Below are 25,453 nucleotides of genomic sequence, written 5' to 3'. Positions count from 1 at the left end.
GACTGAGCAAATGCTCTACTAAGTGAATCTGGAGGCAGGTGGTAATTATCGGAAAAGTTGTTTTATTGTCATTACATTTCACTAAGGAATAACAAACGCACCTGTAGTTTAATTGCGATGTGTCTGGGTTTTACTGTACATGAGATCAAAACATGACAGCTATTTAACCTGAATCCAAGTGGTGTTAGAAACAGAAAGGCTACATCCCAAATGGCTATCTGCACTAAACGACATGGAATTCAACCACTTATATAAGGAGAAGTAAACTATATAGTATCCATCTATAAATATTAATCATGTACACCACAAAAACAAAGGTGCTCTCCACAAACGGGTGTAGTGTGTTTCTTTAAACGACTCATTAAGATCTTTTTTCCGCATCTGAAAACCTGCATATTCCTGTGAACTCCTGTGATGTTTCCTGTCAGGTTGTGACCCACTGCAGTATGTTCATGCATGCGGAACTCACTTTACTCCAAATCGATCCATAAACATGATGTGATTTCGGAAGGTTCTGTTCACATCAAGATCAATCTGTTTAATTTCTGTGGAGTAGATCTTTCCTTGTTTTATCATTCTCTGTGGAAAACAAGGAATGCATTATTTTAATTACAAAATAAAACATTTTATTCGTAGCATTTTATTTGCTTCTTTACAATGTCAGAAAAATGATCAATAGCCTAAGGGTTAACGTCTGTGTCACAGGGGTAATGTCTAAAAGTAAAAAATAAGTATTTCATGAATAACCTTTGATGTCTACACGAATGGTTTGTCGCATATTTACATGTGATATTACATGGCTCATGCATAGCATTTGTGTAAAAGTGAATTGTGTGAACAAACATAGATAATAAAGCTTTAAACATAAATAGCTTTGTGACCACTGTTGCATATTAGCCATGTTTTAAATGCTAGTACTTTATTCAGTATATTTACCAAATTATTGCTACATCTGATGCAGGTTTCTGGCTTTATTATAGTCTTGGAAATATGCTTTCTTTCATATCTTGCTTTGCTGTGTCTGTTTTACCATCTGTCTGTTTTTAGATCATACACAAATCTTACTGAAACAGCATTGCTCCCCAAAACATCACTGTATTATAGTCTAAGCAAACAACTACAGTTTTTAGGGGTATATTCAGAGTTGTTGACATAAGTTCAAAAGGTATCACAATATTTCCATTGGCAAAGTCCTTTGTTTTTAGACCTGTCTTACACAGGTGCTAAATTTCTAGGTGGCTTATTCAGTTTTTTAAATTATCTGTGCTTGTGTTGGGTTTTAAGTTCAGTCCTTACTATTGCCCGTAAAGACAAGCACTTTGTATTAAACCAGAATATTGTTTTGAAGCAAATGTATATATAATTGAGAAAAGGGCAAATAGTCATCTAATATAATTTGTTGAATATATTATGAGTATATTAAGGCTTGCTGTGATTGAACGTTGATTGTACGCAGTTTAATACATAAGCTGAACATGAGCTCATTTCTAATAATTACAGTTCATCTTAAATAGTAAAAGTTTCAAATCTAACTGTAAGAATCAACATTTGATTTCAAATTGAAATTTTGTTTGCATTTATTATCTGCTATTAAGGTTCCATCTCCTGCAATCCTCTCTGGACAATATGGTAATTTCATTCGTGATGTAATAGCTATGTTATATAGTCCATGAATACCATTCAAATTTTTAGGCTGTTTATGAGTGCAAGTATATAAGTACTTTAGGCTGAAATACTATCGTTAAAACCAACCGTCAGACAGACAATAGTGCTGGACTTGCTAACGCTTGAGGCAACATCAAACAATGAAAACTGATTTTAGTCAATGGAGGGGATTTAGAATAAATGTGATGCAATTTAGTTTTCAGCAATCTCCACCAGATCACAGATATTCTGCCAACTGTACGTGTGTAGCACTTGAGTTAGCAGGAACGCCTAAGGTCTGAATAGTGGGGTGTTTATTATAGCACTTCTTAATGCACACACGCAATTCTCAATCCGGAGCTTAGACAGCGTCAGTCTGCCAGCTGCTGCTGCTCTATTGTGTACAATAACCCATCTGCTTCTCTAAAGACTGCATATGTAAATGTGTGTGTGTGTGTGTGGGGGGGGGGGTTATGGGGTTACCTCATATTTCCCCTCATTCTCCTTTTTAACTTTCTCCACATCCAGTAAAAGGCTCCAAGCTTGACCTCGCAGCTGCAGTGGAATCCCCTTGTACACCCTCTTCATCATCTACAGCAGAAAAAACAAAGTACCAGTGTGTATGGAAGAGTCGCATAAACCCCTCATGGAGATAAAGGCTTGTCTTCATAAAAATGTGCTTTAGTTTGTGCAACAGACTGACAGAGTTGGATAAGTCCATAGTCTTTCACAAGTGCAGGATTCATTAATAATAATTCATTGCCCATTTCTTTTACTGCCCATTTCCTTTACTCTCAGATGTAAACGGAAAATAGAGCTAGATCTCACCCGCTCGCTGTTTTTGTACTTCTCCCATTTCCGAACCATCTTCAACCATTTCTGCACACGTTCAACTTCTAGCTGCTTTTGCTGAGAAGGAAAGAATGCAGAGGGCAAATAAGACACATCAACTTCAAAAATCAAAGCTAAGAAAAGAAAAATGATCTTAATTAATTAATTTATTTTTTATTAAAACATATCGTTCATATTTTATTTTAAACTTTCACCACAATTAATCATTACAGCAGTGATATCCTGAATGTGCTATGGAATGAATTGTTTGTGCATAAATGGGCGTAAAGTGGACATGTTTTACTTTAAACAAGAAAAAACGTGGAGGTCCGGTTTAATGCTGATCAAGTAACGTGTCCAAAAAGTTTTTTAAAAAGTACATACAAACAATTTCTATTTAAAAATTGGGTTATTCAAAATTGTGAATATGTGGTGGATATCTAATATGAAATATAATATATAATTTTGCTGCAGTAATATTTAGTTACCTGCAAATTGCTATTCCTGTAAGGACATTTAGTCTTTTTTTTACATTTATTTTCATTTCTAGCATTTAGCAGATTCTCTTATATGAGCAATTGATGGTTAAGGGCCTTGCTCAGGGGCCCAGCAGTGGCAGCCCGGTGGACATCAATTTTTTTTGGAATCAAACTCACAACCTTCCTGTCGGTAGTCCAGCACCTTAACCAATAGATTACCACATCCCATGTCCCAGTCTTAATATTTATTATTTTACTTAATATTAACATTGCATGTGCTATATTAATATATTGGCATTGGTTATATCCTTATTTTTCTGAGTTTTAGCTGTACACTCCCAAAATTGCATATTAATTCAAGCAAACATGCAACATTGATAACATGTTCATTCCACAAGAGGAAACTCACCTGCACACTTTTTAACGGGTCTTATCTCATGCACACTTTTTTGTAAATCAGGGACTAAAAGTACCAGTCCAAAATTATACACCAGCAGGGATTTAATTTAATAGAAATGTTATTAATTATTGTAATTATTCTGGGCAGCCACAGAGGATCATCTGGTCCACATATTTAATGTCGTATTAATAATTTATATTCCATATTAAATAATTCATCCTCCTTTATAATTTATTCCTATTTTAATCCTTCAAATCTTATAATCAAAGTCAGAGAAAAAGATCAGCTATGCATGGAATGTATCACATGGTAGCATAACTCCAAACCAAGCATCTGTTTCTGCCATCTTACTGACACACACACACACACACACACACACACACACACACACACACACACACACACACACACACACACACACACACACACACACACACACACACACACACACTCACACATACTCACACACTCACACACACACACACACACACACACACACACACACACACACACACACACACACACACACACACACACACACACACACACATACACACACACACACACACACACACACACACACACACACACACAAAATATCATCAATTGTTTGACCTCCTGGCCTCAGCTGCACATGCACACCATGATGGTTCGAGATGTTTTGTGGTTCATTACATTTTCTTTAAGGATGTTTTCATTTGTCTTTTTCTTACCTTTTCTTCAAGAAGAGTTGGAGAAGGAAGCTCTTCCTCACTGAAAGAAACATAAAATGAATTTCTAATAATGTCTAAAGTAATACATATTAATGTGTTACACCATAATGCTACCAAGTTCTACTTATTTTCCTTAAATCTGAAGTCAGTTTAAGAGTAATTACTTATATGTATATCGTTATATCTTTTCTTAGACCACAGCACTGATGTACTCTTGAATCTGGTTGATCAGTAGCTCTAATTCAAATCACACATTTATAATTATGCACGCATTATAATACGTGAAATATTTCCATAATAACAGCTCATTCACAGGGACTTGCCTGCTGAACATTCTATATCCTAAAAATAAAATAAAACAAAAAAAAAATGTTATTTTAACAGAAAAATGTTTAAATATTGATAGGGTGAATTTTTCTGATAGAAAATAATTATTTAGCACTTGAGGAAGACAACCTTTCAGAACATGATGTTATCGGGAAATAATCAACTCCTGTAACAGTAACTTCACTTTATTTCACACCATTCTATCATTGATTATTGTCTTATTCTAGCATGCACCTTATCCTTACACATCATTTTCTCATATTTCTCCTAAAGGTTGTTACTAGAAATATATAATGCTCAAAACTGGCATTAAAATAATGGTCTGTACAACAATTATAATATAACAATAATAATAATAATAATAATAATAATAATAATAATAATAATAATAATAATAATAATAATAATAATAATAAAGATAAGAAGAACAAAAAGAAGAAGAAAAAGAAAATTAAAATAAACGAATTTACTTTCCTTTTAATTTTTTTGCTCTTTGAACACTATTTTTTTGTCAATGCAACACAAACCACAAAAAATACATTTAACATGGCCTCAAAATTGTTTTAACAGTGTTAGGGCGGGAGTAATAACATTGCTCCGTGATAAATTCTACAGCTCATCCGGGAGCAGTTTTAATAAAAAGTCTTTTAGTGCTGACTAGGTGACTTACTGCAGGAAGCCAAAGCGATCCGTGACCTTGAAAATGCTGTAGTCTGCATCTTCCCAAGGGTCGATCTCGACACCCTCCTCCCTGCCCTGAAACACACATGTATAAGTCATAATGGTGTCAAAGGTCAAGAAACTGGAATGATGACAGTGTTAGCTATATCACACAATACCACAGCCAAGTAAAATCATATTATATATATAATTCATACCATACTCAAACATACCATACCCCTAGCAACAAAATGTAATGTAAGCCTGTGGGTGTGTGAGGGACTAGAAATAAAGATTCAATTTTTAATCTGTACATTTAGCCTCAGAGCAGAACACCTGCTTAAGATAGAAGCTATTTGTCAGGTGATAACTGACCCTGTCATGAGGTGCCTTGGGTGAGTTAAAGCAGGATAAACGCATGCATCAGACGGACACAGCATTAGCATAGCCCCGTAGTGTTTATATGTATTCCCATATTAACATTATGAGAGACAAATTCATTCAGCTTTTGTTTTTGTCGCTAATTTTATCTTGGTGAGTTTCTCCCCACCAGATAGCCCTCCCTATCACTGGGCAGCTACCTCTGAAGCACACAAAGCCAGACAAGCACATATTTTTAAACTGCTGCCCAAGTTGTGATAAAACACGTTCATAAAAAAACATTATCCAACTCCTTCAACATGCAGGAGCTCCCATATGTCCAGAACTAACTAATGTCATGGTGCTTGATAGAGGGAGAAAGTATGTCATCACTTCCAGCATCACACCCTGAACAATTAGTGTCATCGATGGGATTTGCACTTGCGATCTAAGGACAAATGTTAACAGGGGAAATGTTTTCTGTTGTGCCATTTGGAAGTCCGTAGCTTTCTGTTTGGAGAAAACTCCTTTCATTGCTGAGGTCTAATTTCAATACTAAATTATCTAGAATTTCATCCTAAAACTCACCAATCGGTGACAGGAAACTGTAACCATGGAAATATATTGCATTTGAATTACAGTTACAGCATCCTGTATTGTGGGATTAAGCCACCACTTCTGCTGAAATGATCACTTATGAATGTGACTCAGCATAGCATGTAGAAATAATGTGATCTATTATATTCTAAAATGTCTGGCAAACAAATATAACAATGTTGGAAGAAAGCAGGTAAAAGTGGAAGGGAAGCAATTCAATAGCATCATTGGCAATGCATTTGTAAAAAGGCAGTAAGTACACTGTCATGTACCACTGCCTTTTCAAATGGCTTTTTGGTTTGTAATAATGAGGCCATGACTCATCTCACAGCAGTTTGGTTTGGTTTGATGCTTTAGACTATTTACTGAAAAATTGACTGGAAAGTCATTGGAGAAAATAAATAGGAATTTTCTTCTGGATCAAACCAGTACACATGGTGAGACATACTGTATCCTCATGTTTGGGCAGCAGTGACTCAAGTACAGCACTTAAAAAGGAGAAACCGAAAACATTAATTAAAGAACAACAATGACTAAAATAATTGTTATAATCATTTTTCTTTATACTGAAATCAGAAATATTAATAAAAAAAATGATTCATCATGTCAGAACTACTACATGCCCAAAATCGCCTCACAGAGTATCCTTCACCTCATCCAGTATGTTTATTAACACTGAGGTTTAAAAGCGCGTCCGGACAGTGAGGATCAATTCTATGGGCTGATGAGGACAGAAATGGATGTCTCTGCCCCTATGCTGAGAACAGAAACAGGAAGACCATTAGACAGACCTATAGCCCAAAGATCAGACAGTTCCCAATTTCCAATTACACAATAAAAGCAGTGCTACTGCCAAAGCCACAATCATGTCATGGACAAATCAATCCCAAAGAATGCCCTGTGCCCATCGGTGAACTATTTCCTACTGCCTAGTCACCAGTCTAAATCCTTTACAAAGCGCTAACCTGTAAAGGTATAGATTGTAAAACAAACACACATACAAATCCAAAAAAAAAAAAAAATCCAATAGCAAAACCTAAAAAATTGAATATTTAGTAACAAATATTAAAAACATTAACTAAGAACTGAGGACAAAGTAAAGAAAAAATAAAAAGGATTAAGCAGAAACAAACTGTAAACTTGGCCAGCCATCAGTTTTATACCTCCTTTCTTCAACCACTTGTAAAGAACAAATAATATCAGAGCTTCCTCTTGTAAAAAGGAAATCCTTGCGTTTCTCATCTCCTACTGCCATGCAACACGCTGACAATATAATCTGATGATAAATTCAAAGCTCTGGAATAGAATCAAGCACCATACACTCGACATTACCCACTACTCTATTGAGTTAAACAGGTTCATTGAATACTTATAGAAATTTCTCTGTGTCAGTGAAAACATCACGGTGAAACGTAACTGGATCAATACTGCAGGAATTGATGACACCCACTCTGCTTAATTGAACTAGTAAATTAGGTTTCCTGGGACTCTGTGTAGGAAAAGCAGTACAAAAAAATGGATGGATGGATTAGATAGATTTTTAAAGTAAAATTACTAAATGTAATGAAATCATGTTTTTTGTGTAAAAAAAAAAAAAAAACATAATCCCATAATTTCACTTAATGGGCCAATAGAATATGGTGAAATGTATTGTGTGATTTGTGACTGTGTTTTTGGAGCCTATTCCAGGAAATAAGTATACATGCTAGATGGGATGAGAGTCTATTAAAGAGCACCATGCATGCTCATATTCACACCTAGGGACAATTTAACATAGCCAAACCACCTGCTGGCATGTTTCTGGGAGGTGAAATGGCCATGGGGGACCATTTGCTGTGCCAAAACTGATCAAGCAGATGCAACATCATTTTCAAGGACAGCACTAGAACAGTGAATCATTTCTTTAAGGGGATATGCCAGATTTCTGAAGCATACTGTAACTAGGATGTTGAACCAGAAACAGCACCATGTATCCAAACACATTATTACATGAAACAGCTCCCTATAGAAATGAAGGCCTACTTGTCAGGTAAGCAGGAGCAGTGCAGCAACAAAAAGCTACAGCCACACCATCGTTAAATCTTAAGCATCACTGTATAAAGATTTCACTCTCACAAACCTCTCTGTACAAATAAAGCAACAGCACACAAACACACACACACACACACACACACACACACACACACACACACACACACACACACACACGCCGTTACATGAACTTCATCTTTGACCACAGGTTCCCTCCTTGAGTGACGTATTTTATTAAAACGATCAAAAATGAGTGAGCTCCTCCTCCTGCAAGTATACAATAAATTTAAAAATAAAAAAATATATATAATACTATTATATAAGACATATCTTTGCATATGAGACAAGTAAACAGTTTCTTACCTTATCATATTTAGAGATGATCTGTGCACGTTCCTCTGCTATCAGAACCTCTATATCCTTCTTCATGTCAATATCTGCAAACACAGAACACATATTGCTTATAACAATTTAGGTCAAACGTTCAAAACGCTGGAGAGGACTCACACGGAACATTTCATCTTTCTGAGATGACCGGGAAAGTGTGCACCGCAAGACCACTCGTCCAAATCAAGTGAATGATCTAGAATACAAAAGAAAGAGTAAACGCAAGTGTTTTTTTAACCCAAATACAGTTTACACGTAAGGTATAAACACAGTAGAGGTTCATCTTTATGTGTATAGCTTTGAAGTAGGTCTACCGAGATGAAAGAAAGCTTTATTTGAATTAAGAGTCTGAATTTAGCATTTAGAGCCCACATTAACAGTCTACTTTATGAGTTTTTGTATAAAATTGAGCCTAAATTAAGAGCCCAGTTTAAGAGTTTTTGTATAAAATAAGCTTTCAGTCTATATAAATGTTTCAGATGAAAGCTTAATATTAGAACGTTGTTAATACGTAGACAGTACATTTGTAATCCAGTTTCAGTTCACACAAAAACGAACAATACATTTTGCCCAAACTGATGAAAGTATTTCACGGTTTTGAAATTAAATCATCGAAATCATTCCTGCATAAAACTGTTTTGCATCATTATGATAAATTTTACATGCATCCATTTATCTTTATCCTGTTCAGGAACACATGAATCCAGAGTGTTTCCACTGGGCATAAGTTACAGTATGATACAGCATACACACATATACAGATACACAATTCACAATTTAGTCTAGTCAATCCGAACGGACAGCATTTTGGAAATAGGAAGAAATCAGAGAACATAGGGGGAATATTTACAGAAGCTCTACGGAGACAGAATCACAAGCTCAGAGTCGGACCTGGAACTCTGGAGCCATGAGATGGCAACACTCTCTGCTGCACCACAGTGGAACCATTCTATCATTTGCATTCCAATCAAATTATAGTACTGGAGCTCAGCTTCACTCGCCTTCACATAAGTTAAAGATGCCGGAGCACAACTCTTCTGTGTGCAACTCAAATTCAACAGAACAAAAATTCCTAACAAAAGGAAGCCTGTTTCTGTTTGTTTAGCCTGTCAGTAGTTACTGAATAATATAGACAATTGTAGTAAGATTGTTAACATAACAATTAGCCATGGTTAAACACCATCTAGTTCTGGTTCGGAAAATGTATTTTTAAGGACTTTTATAAGAGGATTCATAGCATTTTGTAGTTTATCCAATCACATATAAATTTATTTTATACTGATGTGCATCTCTTTTTCAAATAAGCCAGTCCATTTTTTTTTTTTAGAAATTTAGTAGCATATTTCTAGTAGAAAGGTGCTGTACCTGGAAAACATTTCTTAATGGCGTTATCTATACCAATTTCCAGATAAAAAGTTACAATTTGTGGGGAACTTACACACATATCCAAGCAGCCCTGAGACGTTAATCCGAGGTGTGTTCTAGTCGACATTATATGACAAAAACGTTCATGATGTTCTGAAGCCTGTTTTGGAAATTTGAAGGCTGTCTCTTTTCAGTCTGAGAAATATTAACCTCATGGGAACTTGGAGGCCCTGGAGCTAACAAGAGCTTGTGCCAAGCTTCAGCTGTTAGTGTGCTGACTCTGTCCCCTTTCCTCTGGGCCACAGACATCTGCAGCACATACACAAAAACAGAAATAGAATCCAGCACCCACACTGGGCATGACGCACTGTTACACTAAGCAAACGAAACTGAGCCCTGTCTGCCTTCTTCACTGACAGACACAGCTCACTCTTTACTGGAGTCTTTAGTTTACTCATTACACATCATTTAAATTTAAACTGACAATGTGCAAGAAATAAAACATGACAAGACCTGCTGTTAAAGGTAAATAATCAGTGATGGGCTGGTGTGATGAGGTCGATTGCGGAGTGGAGTTACTATTCACTACGCAGTTGATTTTAGTGATTTTATTTTCTCTTACACAACCATAAATAATTACTCCCAAAATTTGTTAATGAATAAATTAAAGGCTGGAAAGTTTTGGAACGTTTGTAATACAGCTGTTGTCACTTATATTATAGCAGTCATAGTCGATCGTTCTTTGCTTCCAAGAAAGCAGAACACACGACGTCTTTAATTATATAGCGTTTAGAGCTTTTAACAATTCACATTGTCTCAAAGCAGCTTTACAAAAGTATAGAAACATAAAAATGATAAAAATTTCAAGTTTAAAATTAAGTTACAAATTTTGCGACGGTGACGAGGAAAAACTCCCTGAGATGATATGAGGAAGAAACCTTGAGAGGAACCAGATTCAGAAGGGAACCTCATCCTCATTCAGTGCTGAGGACTCTCCCATTGAATGTTAAACACCTCTGACTCTGGAGACCCCTCTTCATAAATAATAAATAAGGATACACATTAAAACATGACATTTTAACAAGCGATAATATGAAAATCTCATCTACTTTGTTATAATTTCTTATTATAAGATATTTTTTTACTATTCCAAGCTTTTTTATTCTATTAAAAGATCATTTTGGTACTTTTTAATCATTGCTGAAAATTAGCACGCTAATCTGCCAGTAAAACAAACATTTTAAGCTTAAAAATTCTAAAATATATCTTGAAATCAGCTTAACGATCTTGCATTTGGTTCAGTATAAGCTTACAATAAGAAGCAGATAAATCTGAACAGATTCAGGAAATTATAACTTGCTAAGACTGTCATCATAACAATAATGAGTGAGTGAGTTGTTACATCAGAACAAGATCAGTGTTATAAACTCAGGATCATAAATAACAGGAAATGAAATTTGAAATACAGGGAATTGAACAGCACTGGGAAATAAAGACAGACGAAAAGATATAAGACAGTGGAAACTTTATATAATCAGCTAATGGGAAGAGCACTGCTTACAGGAACAAGAATAAAACAAATGCACCAATTCCTACATACATAAACTAAACCAAAAATTTGTGTAAGAAAAGGAGTTATTTTTGTTTTCTTTTAACAGACAGACACTGTGGCTTACAGGCAAACAGAGAGATCTTTATTAGACGAATTTTGGTGGTTCATATTATTTGTTTTTAATCCTGTTTACCGTCTGGGGAACAGAAATATTCTTCCTTTGAGCTATTATTTTATTAACATCTTGTGTTACAATATGTGAGGAGAACTTGTACAAATATATTATATATATTTTTTTATTTTTATTTATTTATTTATTTATTTATTTTTTTCACAAATATTTTTTTGTGAAACCTTTACTCAAAAACCCGCTTTACTCAAAAACCCGCTAACTTTACTTTCAGTAGCTATGCCTCGTGAGTCATTTGGTCTGCTTTACCACACCTGTAATATAGCACTTGCACAGTTGACAGTAGTTTCTGTCACTTGTGCTTACAAACAGATCTTGCCATATGTCAGTTGTTGTATATGTATGTCAGCACAGTGATCCTCTCAGGGGGCTGTGACTCCACACACAACTGCATGCTGCTGTCATTTTACCAAAGCAACTGTTAGAGAATTCCACATAACTTTCATTGTGGGGGAAGTCGTGGCCTAATGGTTAGAGAGTCTGACTCCTAACCCTAAGGTTGTGGGTTCGAGTCTCGGGCCGGCCACGACTGAGGTGCCCTTGAACAAGGCACCAAACCCCCCAAATTGCTCCCCGGGCGCTGCAGCATAAATGGCTGCCCACTGCTCCGGGTGTGTGTTCATGGTGTGTGTGTGCACTTTGGATGGGTCAAATGCAGAGAACAAATTCTGAGTATGGGTCACCATACTTATCCGTATGTCACGTCACTTTCACTTCCGATAAGGGCTTTCTCTCCTTTTTGCCATTCGAAATACACAAGATGGTGTCTAACGGGATCAGTGCACAATACAAAGTAAAAAAAATCGTCACCAATATTTTGTATTGAAATTTAACAGAATATCTGGCAAGGCTAATGGAGTCTGACAAATCCTCAGCAATTTTTTTCTAAAATCAAAGCTAAAATACAGAAGAAGATGCGGACCTTCAATTGCAGTCAAATGTGCTTCTACTAAGTTTTTCTAATTTAGCCTAACAACATTTCTGTTAAAATTGATTTTGTTTAAGTATTTTGCATTTTTTAACCTATAGATAAATATCCCATTTATATTAAATTTTCCATGCAGCCACACACTTAACTGCACAATTGCATACTTGTTCATTCAGCATAGAACAGATGGGGAGGATAAAAAGGCCAAGGGTTCACATGAAACAGTCTGGTGCCTTTTGTGAGTGCTGTAAATGACACCATGTGCAGAGCCCTCTCCTTTGTATCCTTCCATCCTCACTGGATCTGATCCCACTGGCACAGCCAGTTACGTCTGTGTTTCAACAGGAGTGTGTTATGTGAGTTTGCTATGAATGAATCAGATGGACTCATTCACAGATTCTGTTCATTTAATCAATTATTTTCATTAAATGGATTCAAAGCCTATCCTGAGACCACTGGGTGTGAGGTAGAAATACGTCCTAAATGGGACGTCATTCCCATCTAAGACACCACACACACACACACACACACACACACACACACACACACACACACACACACACACACACACACACACAGTCACTAAGGAATTTGGAGAACCAGGAGGAAACCCAGGCAGACAGACTGCAACCCAAGCTCAGGATTGAATAATGGAGTTTTCAGGTGACAACCTACCTGCTGGACCACCACAGTTGAGACACTGCTAAAGCAAAACCAAAATAGTTAACACTAGATTTGTAAGATTAAATTTGGTTAAGGTATCATCCTAGGATTCTATACAGGATTCCATTCTTTTATATTTCAGGATCTCATCCCACATTCAATTTTGTACGTAAATTTAAAGAAACCCAACTGATTAAAGATCTTTCAAACAGCCTCTTTAATTTATACGTATGAGCTAAAGCTTCCAAGTCTGTGCTGAAGATAAAAGGCTTCAATCTGGCACTATTTCCGTAAAAAAAATTAGCATCTGGATCAAACTATTTTACAAGAAGCACTGGATTATAACTATAAAGGATGTTATTCCAAACCTGGCAAGCAGCATCCCAATATACTGGAATACGTTCAAGAAAGCTTTAATTTCAACCATATCAAACTCTACACAAATGCCTGGAGATGGTATAATTTCAGAATCAGTCTGACAGATGCTGAAATAAGACTTGAGTGACAGCATGCTGCCTTGTTACATTTCAGAGCTTATTGGATTCACTGGGAAAAGGATTAAGATTTGAAGGAAAATGATTGATTTATATTACTTTCCTTCTAAGAATTAGAAAGCGTAATATAGTTCAGTGATGTGAGGCTAAGTTTAAAATAAGCTGTCCTAACTTGAGGTTTTAACCACTGAATGCTTCTTTAGGTTCTGAATAAATACAGGAGCTACTGCTAAACTTCTAAGAAAGCCAAGATTTTTGTTTGAAGTGTCACTTGAATAAGACTGAAACTTTTAGCCATTTGCAACCACATATGTTGGTTACCTAACTGCAAATGTTGATCCTCCATGCAAGCTTGCAAATATTGAGAAAAACATGACATGAGTCATCTGTATATCGATGTTGTTTGTAACTGAGTAATTAGCTGGAGCATTTGTCCCTGTTTGCGGAGGCAAGACAGTATTGAACTGTTGACATCTACGCCTTATGTGTGTGCATATTCTGTTAATCAGGTAGTTGTGAACAATGCCTTCTTGCCAAGTCCACTCACTAATCCTAAAAAAACCCTCCTCGAAGCAGCCAGTGAAGTTGTGGTTGTGTCACTGTAGTAATGTGTCTCGCATTCATAACCACAATCCTTCAGGTTTAAATCCCTCTTCAATATACACAAATTACATATAACTGAATGTTGGAAAATTGCAGTTTCTGGTATGTCTGGTGTTCTAATGTATTCTGTAACAGCTTAGACAAGGCATGTGGTTATAGGGTTTAAAAAGACCTGCAGTGAGTTTTACCGGAGCGTTGACAAACGCTGCTCCTTTGTCTGTTTTGTTTTGAGTTTCCATCATGTGCCTTTGTTTCTGTTCTAGACCTGTCTCTGTCCCTGTCATGTTATTGGTTTCTTACCATTATGTGTTCAGCTGGTTTGTGTTAAGCCTTATATTCATTAACCTTGTATGCCATCTTGTTATTGTCCCTTATTATGAAGTCATATTATGCACCTACAATGTTAAGTTCTAGACCCTTACTTGGACCTCTGACAAGGATTCTTAGATTTCCCCAATTAAAACATGTTTAGTAGACACCTTCACCGATTATCATGACTTTCCATTTCCATTTCCAGCATTTAGCAGACCATATTTAGAGCGACTTTTTTTTTTATAAAATTTTTTATACAACTGAGCAATTTAGGGTTGAGGGCCTCGCTTAGGGGCCCAGCAGTGGCAGCCAGTTGAACATAGGATTCGAACGTACAACCAACGCCTTAACCACTAGGCTACCACATTCCCTGACACATGACTTCTAAGGAATCTGTCATCTGAGACAAGAACAAACTGAAGATTTGTTTTAAAATAACTGGACTTTTGTGTGAATGCTCTCATGTAGTAACATTCAAGATTTGTACAAAAATAGACAGCAATAGTGTTGTACAGATTTTTCTGCAATTAGTCTTGGCAAACAAATCCTTACAGAGCATCTGTGGCCCATGCTGTGTTCACACATACACAAAAACATCCAGCTTTCTCCCAACCCCCAGGAAAGGTCAGATCTGTGACTTGCATCACCAGCACTTTGCACTGGAAGCCATTAACAAGGGCAGTGCGGATGTTTTTAAGAACAGAGTGAGGACCGCTTGACTGATAGCTTACGACTGAGGCCCTGATACAAAGGGCAAGAGAAGTCTGCGCTAAAGACTAGAGGACACTACGCTGTTGTCTTTGAACCTCAGACGCCCTGCAGTCGGCCATGCTGTTGAAAAAAAAAAAAAACTGTGGTTACATGTGGAAACTATCTGCTTTTCAGAATACAGGTCCATGAGTTCATCTGTCTTTGAGACAGCAAAAGCAGTGGGAAAGTGGAAAATGAAAGGCTGTGGTTTTGCATCTCTACTGCTCCTCCTATTGCATGCTTCACCATTTACTTTAGACCAGAAAGAGTATGAGAAATAGAAAGAGAGAAAACAAAAATGTGCAAAGACAGACTTTAGAATTGTGCAAATAAATAGATAATGTGTGCTATCATGCACATTGCGTTTCATATGAACATGTGTCTTACATACTCTGAGGCAAACACTGCTGGGTAAATCCCATACTGCCTGTAAAATATGGAATAAATTTCCTATATAATATTTGCTATCCTACCTTTACAACATGGGATAAATGTCTATATACGGTTTGGTATGTACTATGTGGTACCTACCTATATTCCCTCTATATACTATGGGGCGAATCTCCCTATACGACACTGAGATCAAAAGACTGCAAGAAAAACACCAACCAGATGACTGTACTTCATTGTTAAAATGCACATAGGGTAACTATATTTGTCATATGTGTTTAATCAAACAAGGTCACGACATTCTCTGCTAGACACTGAACAGTGGTAGTATGAAAACAATAGTATTTAGAAGCACATATACTATTAGGAGAAATCGGTTAAAGAAACTGATAGCATTTTGTTGTCCATCAATCTATTGATACAACAAAACATAGTCATTTAGACTGGATGGAATGAGCAACTTTTCTTAGCTGGAACTATAAGAAAGGGACGATGTCAGACAAGTGGATCTGCTGTTGCCATACCCTTGCACTGAGTGGCTTTTTCATCTTCCGCTTTTCTAGTTATTTTCCGAGTTATAATCTCCTAGAGCTATTGCATTCACAGAAAGAGGGGAACCTGATAGGAGAGTACAGGATGCTGCAGTGTGTTTAATAAGCTGTCCTCAACGTTTACTTATATAGTGTTTCCACCTAATTCACCAGTACCTGCTGTCCAGTGTAAATTCTTGAAAGACTGCTTGGTTTCCTGGTAGTTTAGCATGATTCCTTCACCAAGTCCGAAGCTTTTAATTTCAGAGGCCTGCCTACCTTTCTCAACTGGTTCATGTTTATGGGAAAATGGAGGGAAAATGTTGACCTGTGGGCATGTATTTTACAGCATCTACTATAAATAGAGCTGCGCCTGGGGAGCCAAGGCCTAACGGCTGGTGCTCTCTCTCTCTCTCTCTCTCTCTCTCTCTCTCTCTCTCTCTCTCTCTCTCTCTCTCTCTCTCTTCCTAACTCCTTTGGCTATCAAACTAGTTAAATGACTTCCCAGCTAGATCTGGGATTCTGTCCTGGCCTAAAAACTGGTTACCCACAGGCTGCTGAAATCTACGAGTTATATTTCTATGGCAGATATAGCAACATTTGTTAAAGAATATAACAGACAAAGACCAATATTATAATGCGATACTTAAATGCAAAGTTATAACAATTTAAACCCTAAAGGTCCGAGACTACCTTAAAAAATCATGACATACATCTTCTAACTAAATTACTTCAAAACTAATATCTAATAAAAAAGGTACATCACATGAGTGAGGAAGGAAAGTGTGGACCTGCTATCAAGTTCAGGAAGTTTATGGGGTTAAATCTGACTATACGATATATAAGTCTAATTCCTTATACATACTAAAACAAAATTATTGAGGATTTCCTGGTTTTGTTTTGGTTGTTTTCTCCAGTTTTCGGTTTTCCTTTGTCCAGCAAACATCTAACGCTTCTTCAAGTTCAAGCTCAAAATGTAATCTATAAATTTCCCCAGTGTTCTCAGCCAAAAGTATACCTTTTAACATTGGAGAGCATTCTGTTTATAATATGGAATGTTTTGCTAAAAAACTTTACTCAAACCTTATACAATCTTTACTCAAACCTTATACAATCTTTACAGGTCATGTTGATTTATTTTAGTCTATTTGACTACACAACACAACAAATCCAGCTTTCTAATAATGATTTATTGTGAATTAATCATTAAAGGTTTCCCTTCTGAGGAATACAGTAGGTTTCTGTTAATAGGTTTCCCTTCTGCTTAAAGGTGGGGTGTACAATGGGGTGTATGTGAGTCGGGCCGACAAACAAAACAAACGTGTAGCCAATGAGAAGAAAGGGACGTGACTTGTCAATATGCGATGGAGAGTGTTCAGTGCACATGTGTGAGCAGAAAGTGATTGAAACATTGACATGGCGGATAAAAACGAAAAGCGGGAAAAAGGATTATGATAAGGTATGAAGCAGGACCCGTGTTAATATAAGATCAGCTTTCCAGCACTGGAGAGAACTGAAGGAGCAGGACGGCCTGAGATGGGACGTCGAGGTTGCTTTTTTCCTTCTCGATAGGTGAGTAACATTGGTTTTGCTTTGTTTCACAGAACTAATATATGCCGTCCTTTGCATGATTATGCTTGTGTGCCATTTTTGCTTGTTTGTTTATCTGCAATCATATTGTTTTTCCCTTCAGCTATGATAAAGACACATTTCTTTCCATTAGTTGCCTGGGTTGCGTATGTATGTGTGGGCGGAGCTATCGATACAGGGGTGGGACCCATTTGGGTTAGGGGCGTGTTTGTTTTGGTGATATCAAATGTCGACATTGGCTTTCAAACATCGTACACCCCACTCGTGCTGTGTTTATCACATAAAAACAATGAGAAACTACACTTCATAGCCTGTAAAGTTTCTTAGCACTACATCATATCGCTACTTTGGAATTCAGTAACAGTAGTAGCATTGCATTTACATATATACTTATGTATATGTATATAGGTAAATAAATGTATATGTATTTTGTATATGTAATACATACCTAGCCTAGATTATCTGCTACATTTCATAACATAACATAAAATATTTGACAGAGTTTGTTAAGAGCCTTCCTTGTGTGTGTTAGTTGACAAGACAGAAAACAGCCTCAGTTCAGTAAGTTTGCATTGTCAATGTGTTTAGTTGGCGAGCTTCTCTATAGATCTCCACTCTCCTGTTGCAGTAATGACAATGAGTTTTCTTTCATCAAGACATCATCCTGGTTTGCTCCTGTGCACCAGTTGTAACCAAAGGTGTCCTTTATTTACAGACAGACAACACAGGTACTAGGTACAGCCACTAGAAAGAGACATGGGAACCGAGCCAGTGAAAGGGCTGGCATGACTGCCAATCCCTTCGCTGTCATCTGGATGGGCCATCTCCGCCTTGTACCATCGTACAGATTCACAACACTTCAGCTAACAGAAGGTGCCTTGTCCTAGCTGAGAGGCTCTATCGCACACAACATGCATGCACTTTTATCAGTGAGGACCACAAAATGCTATATATAAAGCTATAATATGTTGCAAATACAATGTACGTTTACTGTTTGTGTTGCATGGTTTCAGAAATCAAATTCTACATCCTTATATTCTTGGCCACCATGGTGGATTCCATCTAGCATCATATATACTTTTTACTTAATGATAATAACAAGCCTTAAACATGACCATGAGCATCAACCAGCTGAAGCATGTTAGACACTGACTTACACAGTCTTGTTTTAATTGCAGTATAATGACAATTGTGATATGGGATGCACACCTTAGCTGATATGGAGAAAATATAAGGACGCACGAGCTAAGTGAAAGAGCTGGTAGCAGCAAGGCAACAGTACAGTAAAGTTCAGTGAAACCAATGTAGCAGACACACCAAAGGGCTATATGCAATAATCAGAAAAGTTAGGAAGGAAAATCAGCTGACTGTTATAAACTAGACAAGACTAACTATTATGGGCAGCAGTGTTTCAACAATTAAGGCTCTGTGTTACTGGTCAGATGGATGGAGAGTCAATCTCCAGCAACGCCATCAGGTTTTTAATAGTTTTTTCTGCAATAACATCCTTCCTGTTTGTCATACAAAGATGTCACTTTAAATCAACATGTTCAGGAACTCAAAATCCATTTCCAAAATTTGATCCAAACATGATCAAGTTCACAGCAAAGCCAATTGTCTAAAGTTTTTTTTTTCCTGTAATATCTTCCTTCCTTTTTGAAGTATATTTTAAGGTTATTTCAGGTAGATATTAATAACAAAAAGGAATAGACTTGCTGGTGGTGGACGTACCTCTGTCAGTGACACTGGCATTGAGATCCACATCATCTAGTTAATTGAGAAATAATAGTTACTGTAAAGAACCATACAGTAGTAACAGCACTTTGTAGAATTGATAAATATGTAATAAACATAGTACAAAAATATCAGATTTATAGAGCCTCATCAAAACAGTTCTATAAGAAAGGTCTCACAAAGGAAATGTTGATAATATAGAAAATTTCAGGAGCTTTTAAAGAACATCTGAAATGTCTTTTCATCAAACATCGTTTCAAAGCAGTGACAAAGCAACAGCAATGTTGAACCTCGCTTTCCAACAGTATTTTACACATCTGTGCCAATCTCTCTGAGTAATCCACCATCTTATAAGAGCCCAAACATTTGGTTGAGGGCGCCAGCAGTGTTTGTGCTAAACTCTTTCACTACACACTGACTACAGAGTAAACATCCAGTGTCAGGATGATTGCCAAAGGTAAATAAGATTCAGGGAGAGGAATCACAAGATGCTACGATTCAGGAAAGCTTAGAATCCAGAAAAGAACTAAAGGAAAAAACAAAACAGCAAGCTTTATACATTTAGAATATTTAATAGCAGACAGTAAGAGAAATGCTGAGATCTATGTTACAATACTGCAGAGGCCTTAATGACTCATGTGATACAGGGCTGTGGGTGGATAATGGGCATATTTTCATGCTCAGAGATATCACAGAACAAAAACTGTAAACGAGAGCAAATCTTTTCTAGTAAAATTGAAGTGATCTACTGCCTACAATGACTGTTCAAAACATTTTACCAATGCAAAGAATCATACTAGTCCACATATTGTAATTATGCCATACAATATCATAAATTATGATGGCTAATATTGATGATATTTGTCTCACTGGGTGACAGAGTGTTCTAAGCACCACTGAGTCTGCTATGCCTGCTTTCAACATACAAATTAAGCTACTATACACATGTTTTCATTAAGCTGGGACACTCTAAGGCTCGGATGTAAACACTTGACCCTCAAAAGCACATCTGTTGCCAGTAAATTAGTTATAAGTATAGGTGCTAACAAAGCACCTGCCATCCTGAGTTATATGAGTAGGTGGTGATGACCAGGCCATTATATCTCACACAGCAACATCATTTCTTGTGTACTCTATTGTATAAATATACAAGATAACACACTGCAAGCAAATTACAAACCTATAAGGAACAAATAGCATCCAATTTATATTTTAATATAGGACAACCAACACAATCAAGTGTTTCATCTTTAGCAATAACAACAAACAGCATGTAATTGTGTACAAAGAATCACAAAATAATCTTTAAAGAAAACCATAAGCATAACAAAGGAGGCAAGAGAGGCAAACCACACATGTGGTTAAGGTGTTGGGCTATCAATCAGAAGGTTGTGAGTTTGATTCCCATGTGCACCAAGCTGACACTGGTTAAGGTGTTAGGCTATCAATCGGAAGGTTGTGAATTTGATTCCCATGTGCACCAAGCTGACACTGTTGGGCCCCTGATCAAGGCCCTTAACCCTCAATTGCTAAGTTGTATATATATATATATTAGATAATTTAAGTCTCTCTGGATATAAGGGTGTAAACCAAATTAAGGAAAGGATTAGCAGGGGATTGTAGAGATGGAGTAGGAGGGCAATTGTAAAGGCCCATGATTAGACACAACACTGTCCAAACAAAGCCCTTACTACCATGTCTGAGCATCTCATCAGTTACCAGAGACCATGAAAAAGAAACACCAAGCTGTTTCACACACATAATGTTAACATTATAAACACATCTACAGTCCAAAACTTCATGCAACACGACTGATATCTGTATTCGTTTTAAAAAGGTAACCGTTATATAGCATATTTTAGCATAGCATTCTTTATGTTTTGTTTATTTTTCTTTCTGTTCTGTTCTGTTTTTAAAAATGATCAAGTGATTGCGAAACGTCAACCCTGCAAATATAATGCGCATACCAGACTTTATACAGTACGCTTATTAAGGCTATAACTATAAATAGTATGCGAAAACGGTACGGTGCTTACGTAGGCAAAGATCAAAACACAATCCAATCAGAATGATGGTTTAAATGAATAGTATACATAATATACAAGGGCATGAAGATAGAAGAGAATAGAAAAGAATATTCTTTAATAAAGTGTATATTAAAACGAATGATTTCAGCGAATAACAGACAATAACAATGCGAGAACTAAAGCTGTCTGCTGAAAGATGCTTTAAGAAGCATTACCGTTTAAGGAGGATACACTCCTGTGTTATTTCCGTGCAGCAGCTACAATCCGATGTTTTCATGCTTGAAACGCGGACATTGTACCGAGCAGCTCTCCGGTAACACAGGAGTCCGGTGTGTATTCAGCGCGAGCGCAGCTTGACAGCACGGCACATGCGCAGCGACAACTGGCGGCGACGCGAGGACGCTGCTCTGAGGGGGTAAACGTACTGCGCATGCGCAACACATCACCACATGGCGCCTCACAACACAGTTATATTATAAACAAGCGTGTCTAAGCCAAGTGGAGGTCTGAGCTACAGTCCAAGGGATCATTGGACTGCAGAAGAAAAAATATGATCTACTACTTATTCAGGTGTTCAGATGTTCTTTAATCCCTTCATTCATTCATTCATTCATTCATTCATTCATTCATTCATTCATTCATTCATTCATTCATTCAATTTAATTATTATTTTTTCAAATTTAAACACATCCAGAGGGTTCTAGTAGGGAGTGTATGGGCTGAATGCAGGCAAATGCAGGAGGCCTTTTGGTGGGGTTTGTTTTGCTTGAATTGGTTGGTTTGGTTTGTTTAGTTTTTTGTTTATTTTTAATTTTCTGTAGGCTTCGAGAAAACACCTTCGATAAAGTGCTGGCTTTTGTACACTACATACTAAGACCAAGCATCCGAGATATTCTGAGCCGCATGGCAAATTTAACCAAGACGCTCCATCAGATGCTCCAAACCTAACACCAACTCCTAGCAACCTGCTTAATTCACAGAATCACATATTGGAATATGTTTCTTTATGGCTTAGGAAGTGCAAAAAAGCAGGAAGCACTTAAGTTATAGATAGAATATAAGTTATATATATTATATAAGAATATACTGTAAGTTAATGTCATTAATGTCAGGATTAAATAACCAATTTATGTAACAATTTCTAATAATAAAGTTCAAATTTCAGAAATGTTCAAGGATGTAACTTCTTCTGATAGTACCGCACCATAAATTTACAATACTTTTCCCTTTTTCTTTTTTTCTTTTCTTTTTTAATTTTTTCTTTGTCTTTTTTCCATCTGATAGTACATTTGACACTCCATCTTCCATCTGACACTCAAACTGATCCAGTTTCCATTAATAACTCACTAATTCCATTCCAATAATAACAAGTTTATGGGACTTTGTTCCATTTAGTCCCTTCAGTTACATTTCAATTGTTTTATAAGGTCAAGAGATTTTGTGCAGTCTACACTTGTTGCCTAAGGACAGGAATCAAACTGCTGAAAATGAAGTAAATCCTTTCACAAGGACTAGCAGTTAATAGAGTGAAGTTGCATGCTGGAAACTCAGCATGCAACTTCATTTCCATGATTTTTTTTTCTTTCTTTTTTTTTTGTGTCTGGACTAAGTGATTACAAAAGGATATAATAATGTTGTAACTGAGATTGCCAGTAAAACAGTGTGCTGTAATTATTCCCATTTGCTACACACGTCAAATGTGGCCTCACAAAATATTTATGATTGTTGCCTCATTCTGTCCATTGTATTGCAATGATGCTGCTGTTAAACTCCTTTTAATTATTAAACATTAATACAGGAACTTCTTTAAATTAACACACCAAAGTGCTGAATTTCCAATATGTAATTCTTAAGCATTGTATTTATTATTATTTACGTGATGTTTACTTTATTTTACCACAAGGGGGAAGCAAATTCAAAGAAAACTTTACCATCTGTTGAAAACTCAGAGGCATCAAGTACTTAACCCTTCAAGATCTGAAGCTCCAGTTAAAATTTCATTGGGTGTTTTCTCTGTGTTCTGTTTATGTTGGCTCTTCCCCATCATATCAGGATGAGACATTCCCTCAGTCTCTGAAAGGTCACAATCATTAATTTCTCAGTCATTACAGTATGTATCATACTAACAGAACTAGTGGCAAAGTTCAGCACTATGTAATTGCAGATAAAAGAAGTTCTGCATCATGATTGCTTCACATTTTGCATTATGATAGTTGGTTTGGGACTTCTTTCAAATCCACCCATTGAAACACTGTGGCTTTTAAGTTTTCTTTGCTCGCTGCAGGTGCACAGTGGGTTATGTAAGTCTATTTTTCTGAGGGGATTTGCTGTCTCTGGTTAGAAGCAGAGGCTACGCCTTTTCCTTTGTTCCTTTGCCTGGTTCGGCATAACTTATTGCCTTGCGTTATCCAAGATATTTTTAAAAAATCTACTCTCTGAAAAAAAAAGAAAAATAACACTTCACCTGACTTGACCTGTCCAAACATGTTCACCACGGAATCATATAAATGGCATAAGAAGCAATACAGCTTGACAGATGCACCAACAGACATGAACCGGACATTTCATTTGATGGGCAAACATTTCTAGACCATGTGATTATACAGAAGCACAGGACAAAGTGGTGTTATTACTATATGTAGTACATACAAATAAATGAGCATTAAACACTCAGCAACATCAGTGTGAAGATTGAAAAGATGTAAACATAAGAATTAGGATTGTGCCGTTCAATCAAATTTATTTGTGTAGCACTTTTAACAATGGACATTGTCTCAAAGCAGCTTTACAGAACAAAAATTTTATATTTTATGAAGATTTCTATTAGATTTATATTTAATTCTGTTTGTATTTATCCCCAACAAACAAGTCTGAGGTGACTGAGCTGAGGTGGCAAGGAAAAACTCTTGGAAGAAACCTTCAGAGGAACCGGACTCGACGGGAACCCATCCTCATTTGGGTGACACTGAAGGGTGTGATTATAAATATACAGTCTGACAGTTTTGTATTGATTGGGGAGGTTGTTGTCCTCCAAGACCACCAGTAGTTGGCATCTCCTCCAAATACTTCATAAAGCAGAATCCAACTGGAGCTGGTACATCTCTAGATGCCTCAGGATCGTCACAGGGTTGGCATCTTCTCAGTGAAGGTCCAAAATCTTCATGACACAGAATGCAACTGTAGCTATAGTATAATCTCTGGATGCTTCGGGATGGGTAGAAAAAGAGAAGCAATGGAAAGGAATTAACGGAGCTGCTGTTCAGTTAGTATTCACTTTCTACGTTAACTTCAATTTGCTAAGTTCCAATTCACTTACCAAATTTACTGTTTATGAAATATAGCGAGGGGGAACGGTGGCTTAGTGGTTAGCACGTTTGCCTCACACCACCAGGGTTGGGGGTTTGATTTTCGCCTCCGCCTTGTGTGTGTGGAGTTTGCATGTTCTCCCCGTGCCTCTGGGGTTTCCTCCAGGTACTCCGGTTTCCTCCCCCGGTCCAAAGACATGCATGGTAGGTTGATTGGCATCTCTGGAAAATTGTCCGTAGTGTGTGAGTGTGTGAGTGAATGAGAGTGTGTGTGCCCTGCGATGGGTTGGCACTCCATCCAGGGTGTATCCTGCCTTGATGCCCGATGACGCCACAGGCTCCCCGTGACCCAAGAAGTTTGGATAAGCGGTAGAAAATGAATGAATGAATGAAATATAGCAGATACACTAGGGAACTTTCATTTGCATGGGTAGTATTATCTTAGTGGTTGCCTTTTTTCACTAGATTACCTTTCTTTATCTGACTTAATTATATCCAAGGGCTCAATTTATATGTCAATTTGTGTCTGACCATCCAATAAAAAGGAGAGAATGCAGACAAAAACTAGATTTCTAGAATTAAATTAAGAAC

General features: G+C 36.9%; 1 protein-coding gene across 5 annotated transcripts in view; it reads right to left on the bottom strand.

Annotated features, from left to right (window-relative positions):
- The window catches only part of si:ch211-288d18.1 (USP6 N-terminal-like protein), a 29,594-nt gene extending 7,627 nt beyond the window's left edge, over positions 1-21,967 (bottom strand). The window contains exons 1-8 of one of the 5 annotated variants that reach the window (XM_047807389.1): positions 21,773-21,967; positions 8,552-8,625; positions 8,406-8,479; positions 5,065-5,150; positions 4,068-4,107; positions 2,473-2,553; positions 2,128-2,235; positions 470-579 (exon numbers count right to left, since the gene is read on the bottom strand). In XM_047807389.1, coding sequence (XP_047663345.1) covers positions 470-579; positions 2,128-2,235; positions 2,473-2,553; positions 4,068-4,107; positions 5,065-5,150; positions 8,406-8,479; positions 8,552-8,558 — 506 coding nt within the window. In that variant the 5' untranslated portion in view covers positions 8,559-8,625; positions 21,773-21,967. Of the gene's footprint in view, positions 1-469; positions 580-2,127; positions 2,236-2,472; positions 2,554-4,067; positions 4,108-5,064; positions 5,151-8,227; positions 8,310-8,405; positions 8,480-8,551; positions 8,626-9,867; positions 10,092-21,772 lie in introns of those variants that run through there. The other 4 variants (XM_047807327.1, XM_047807362.1, XM_027136900.2 and 1 more) reach the window with 4 other exon arrangements.
- Positions 21,968-25,453: the final 3,486 nt, after the last annotated feature.

The sequence above is a fragment of the Tachysurus fulvidraco genome, chromosome 1 (assembly GCF_022655615.1).
Source record: "Tachysurus fulvidraco isolate hzauxx_2018 chromosome 1, HZAU_PFXX_2.0, whole genome shotgun sequence".
Classification (NCBI taxonomy): Eukaryota; Metazoa; Chordata; class Actinopteri; order Siluriformes; family Bagridae; genus Tachysurus; species Tachysurus fulvidraco.
Note: the sequence above shows the minus strand (reverse complement) of the source record. Positions and strands in the feature narration are given on the sequence as shown.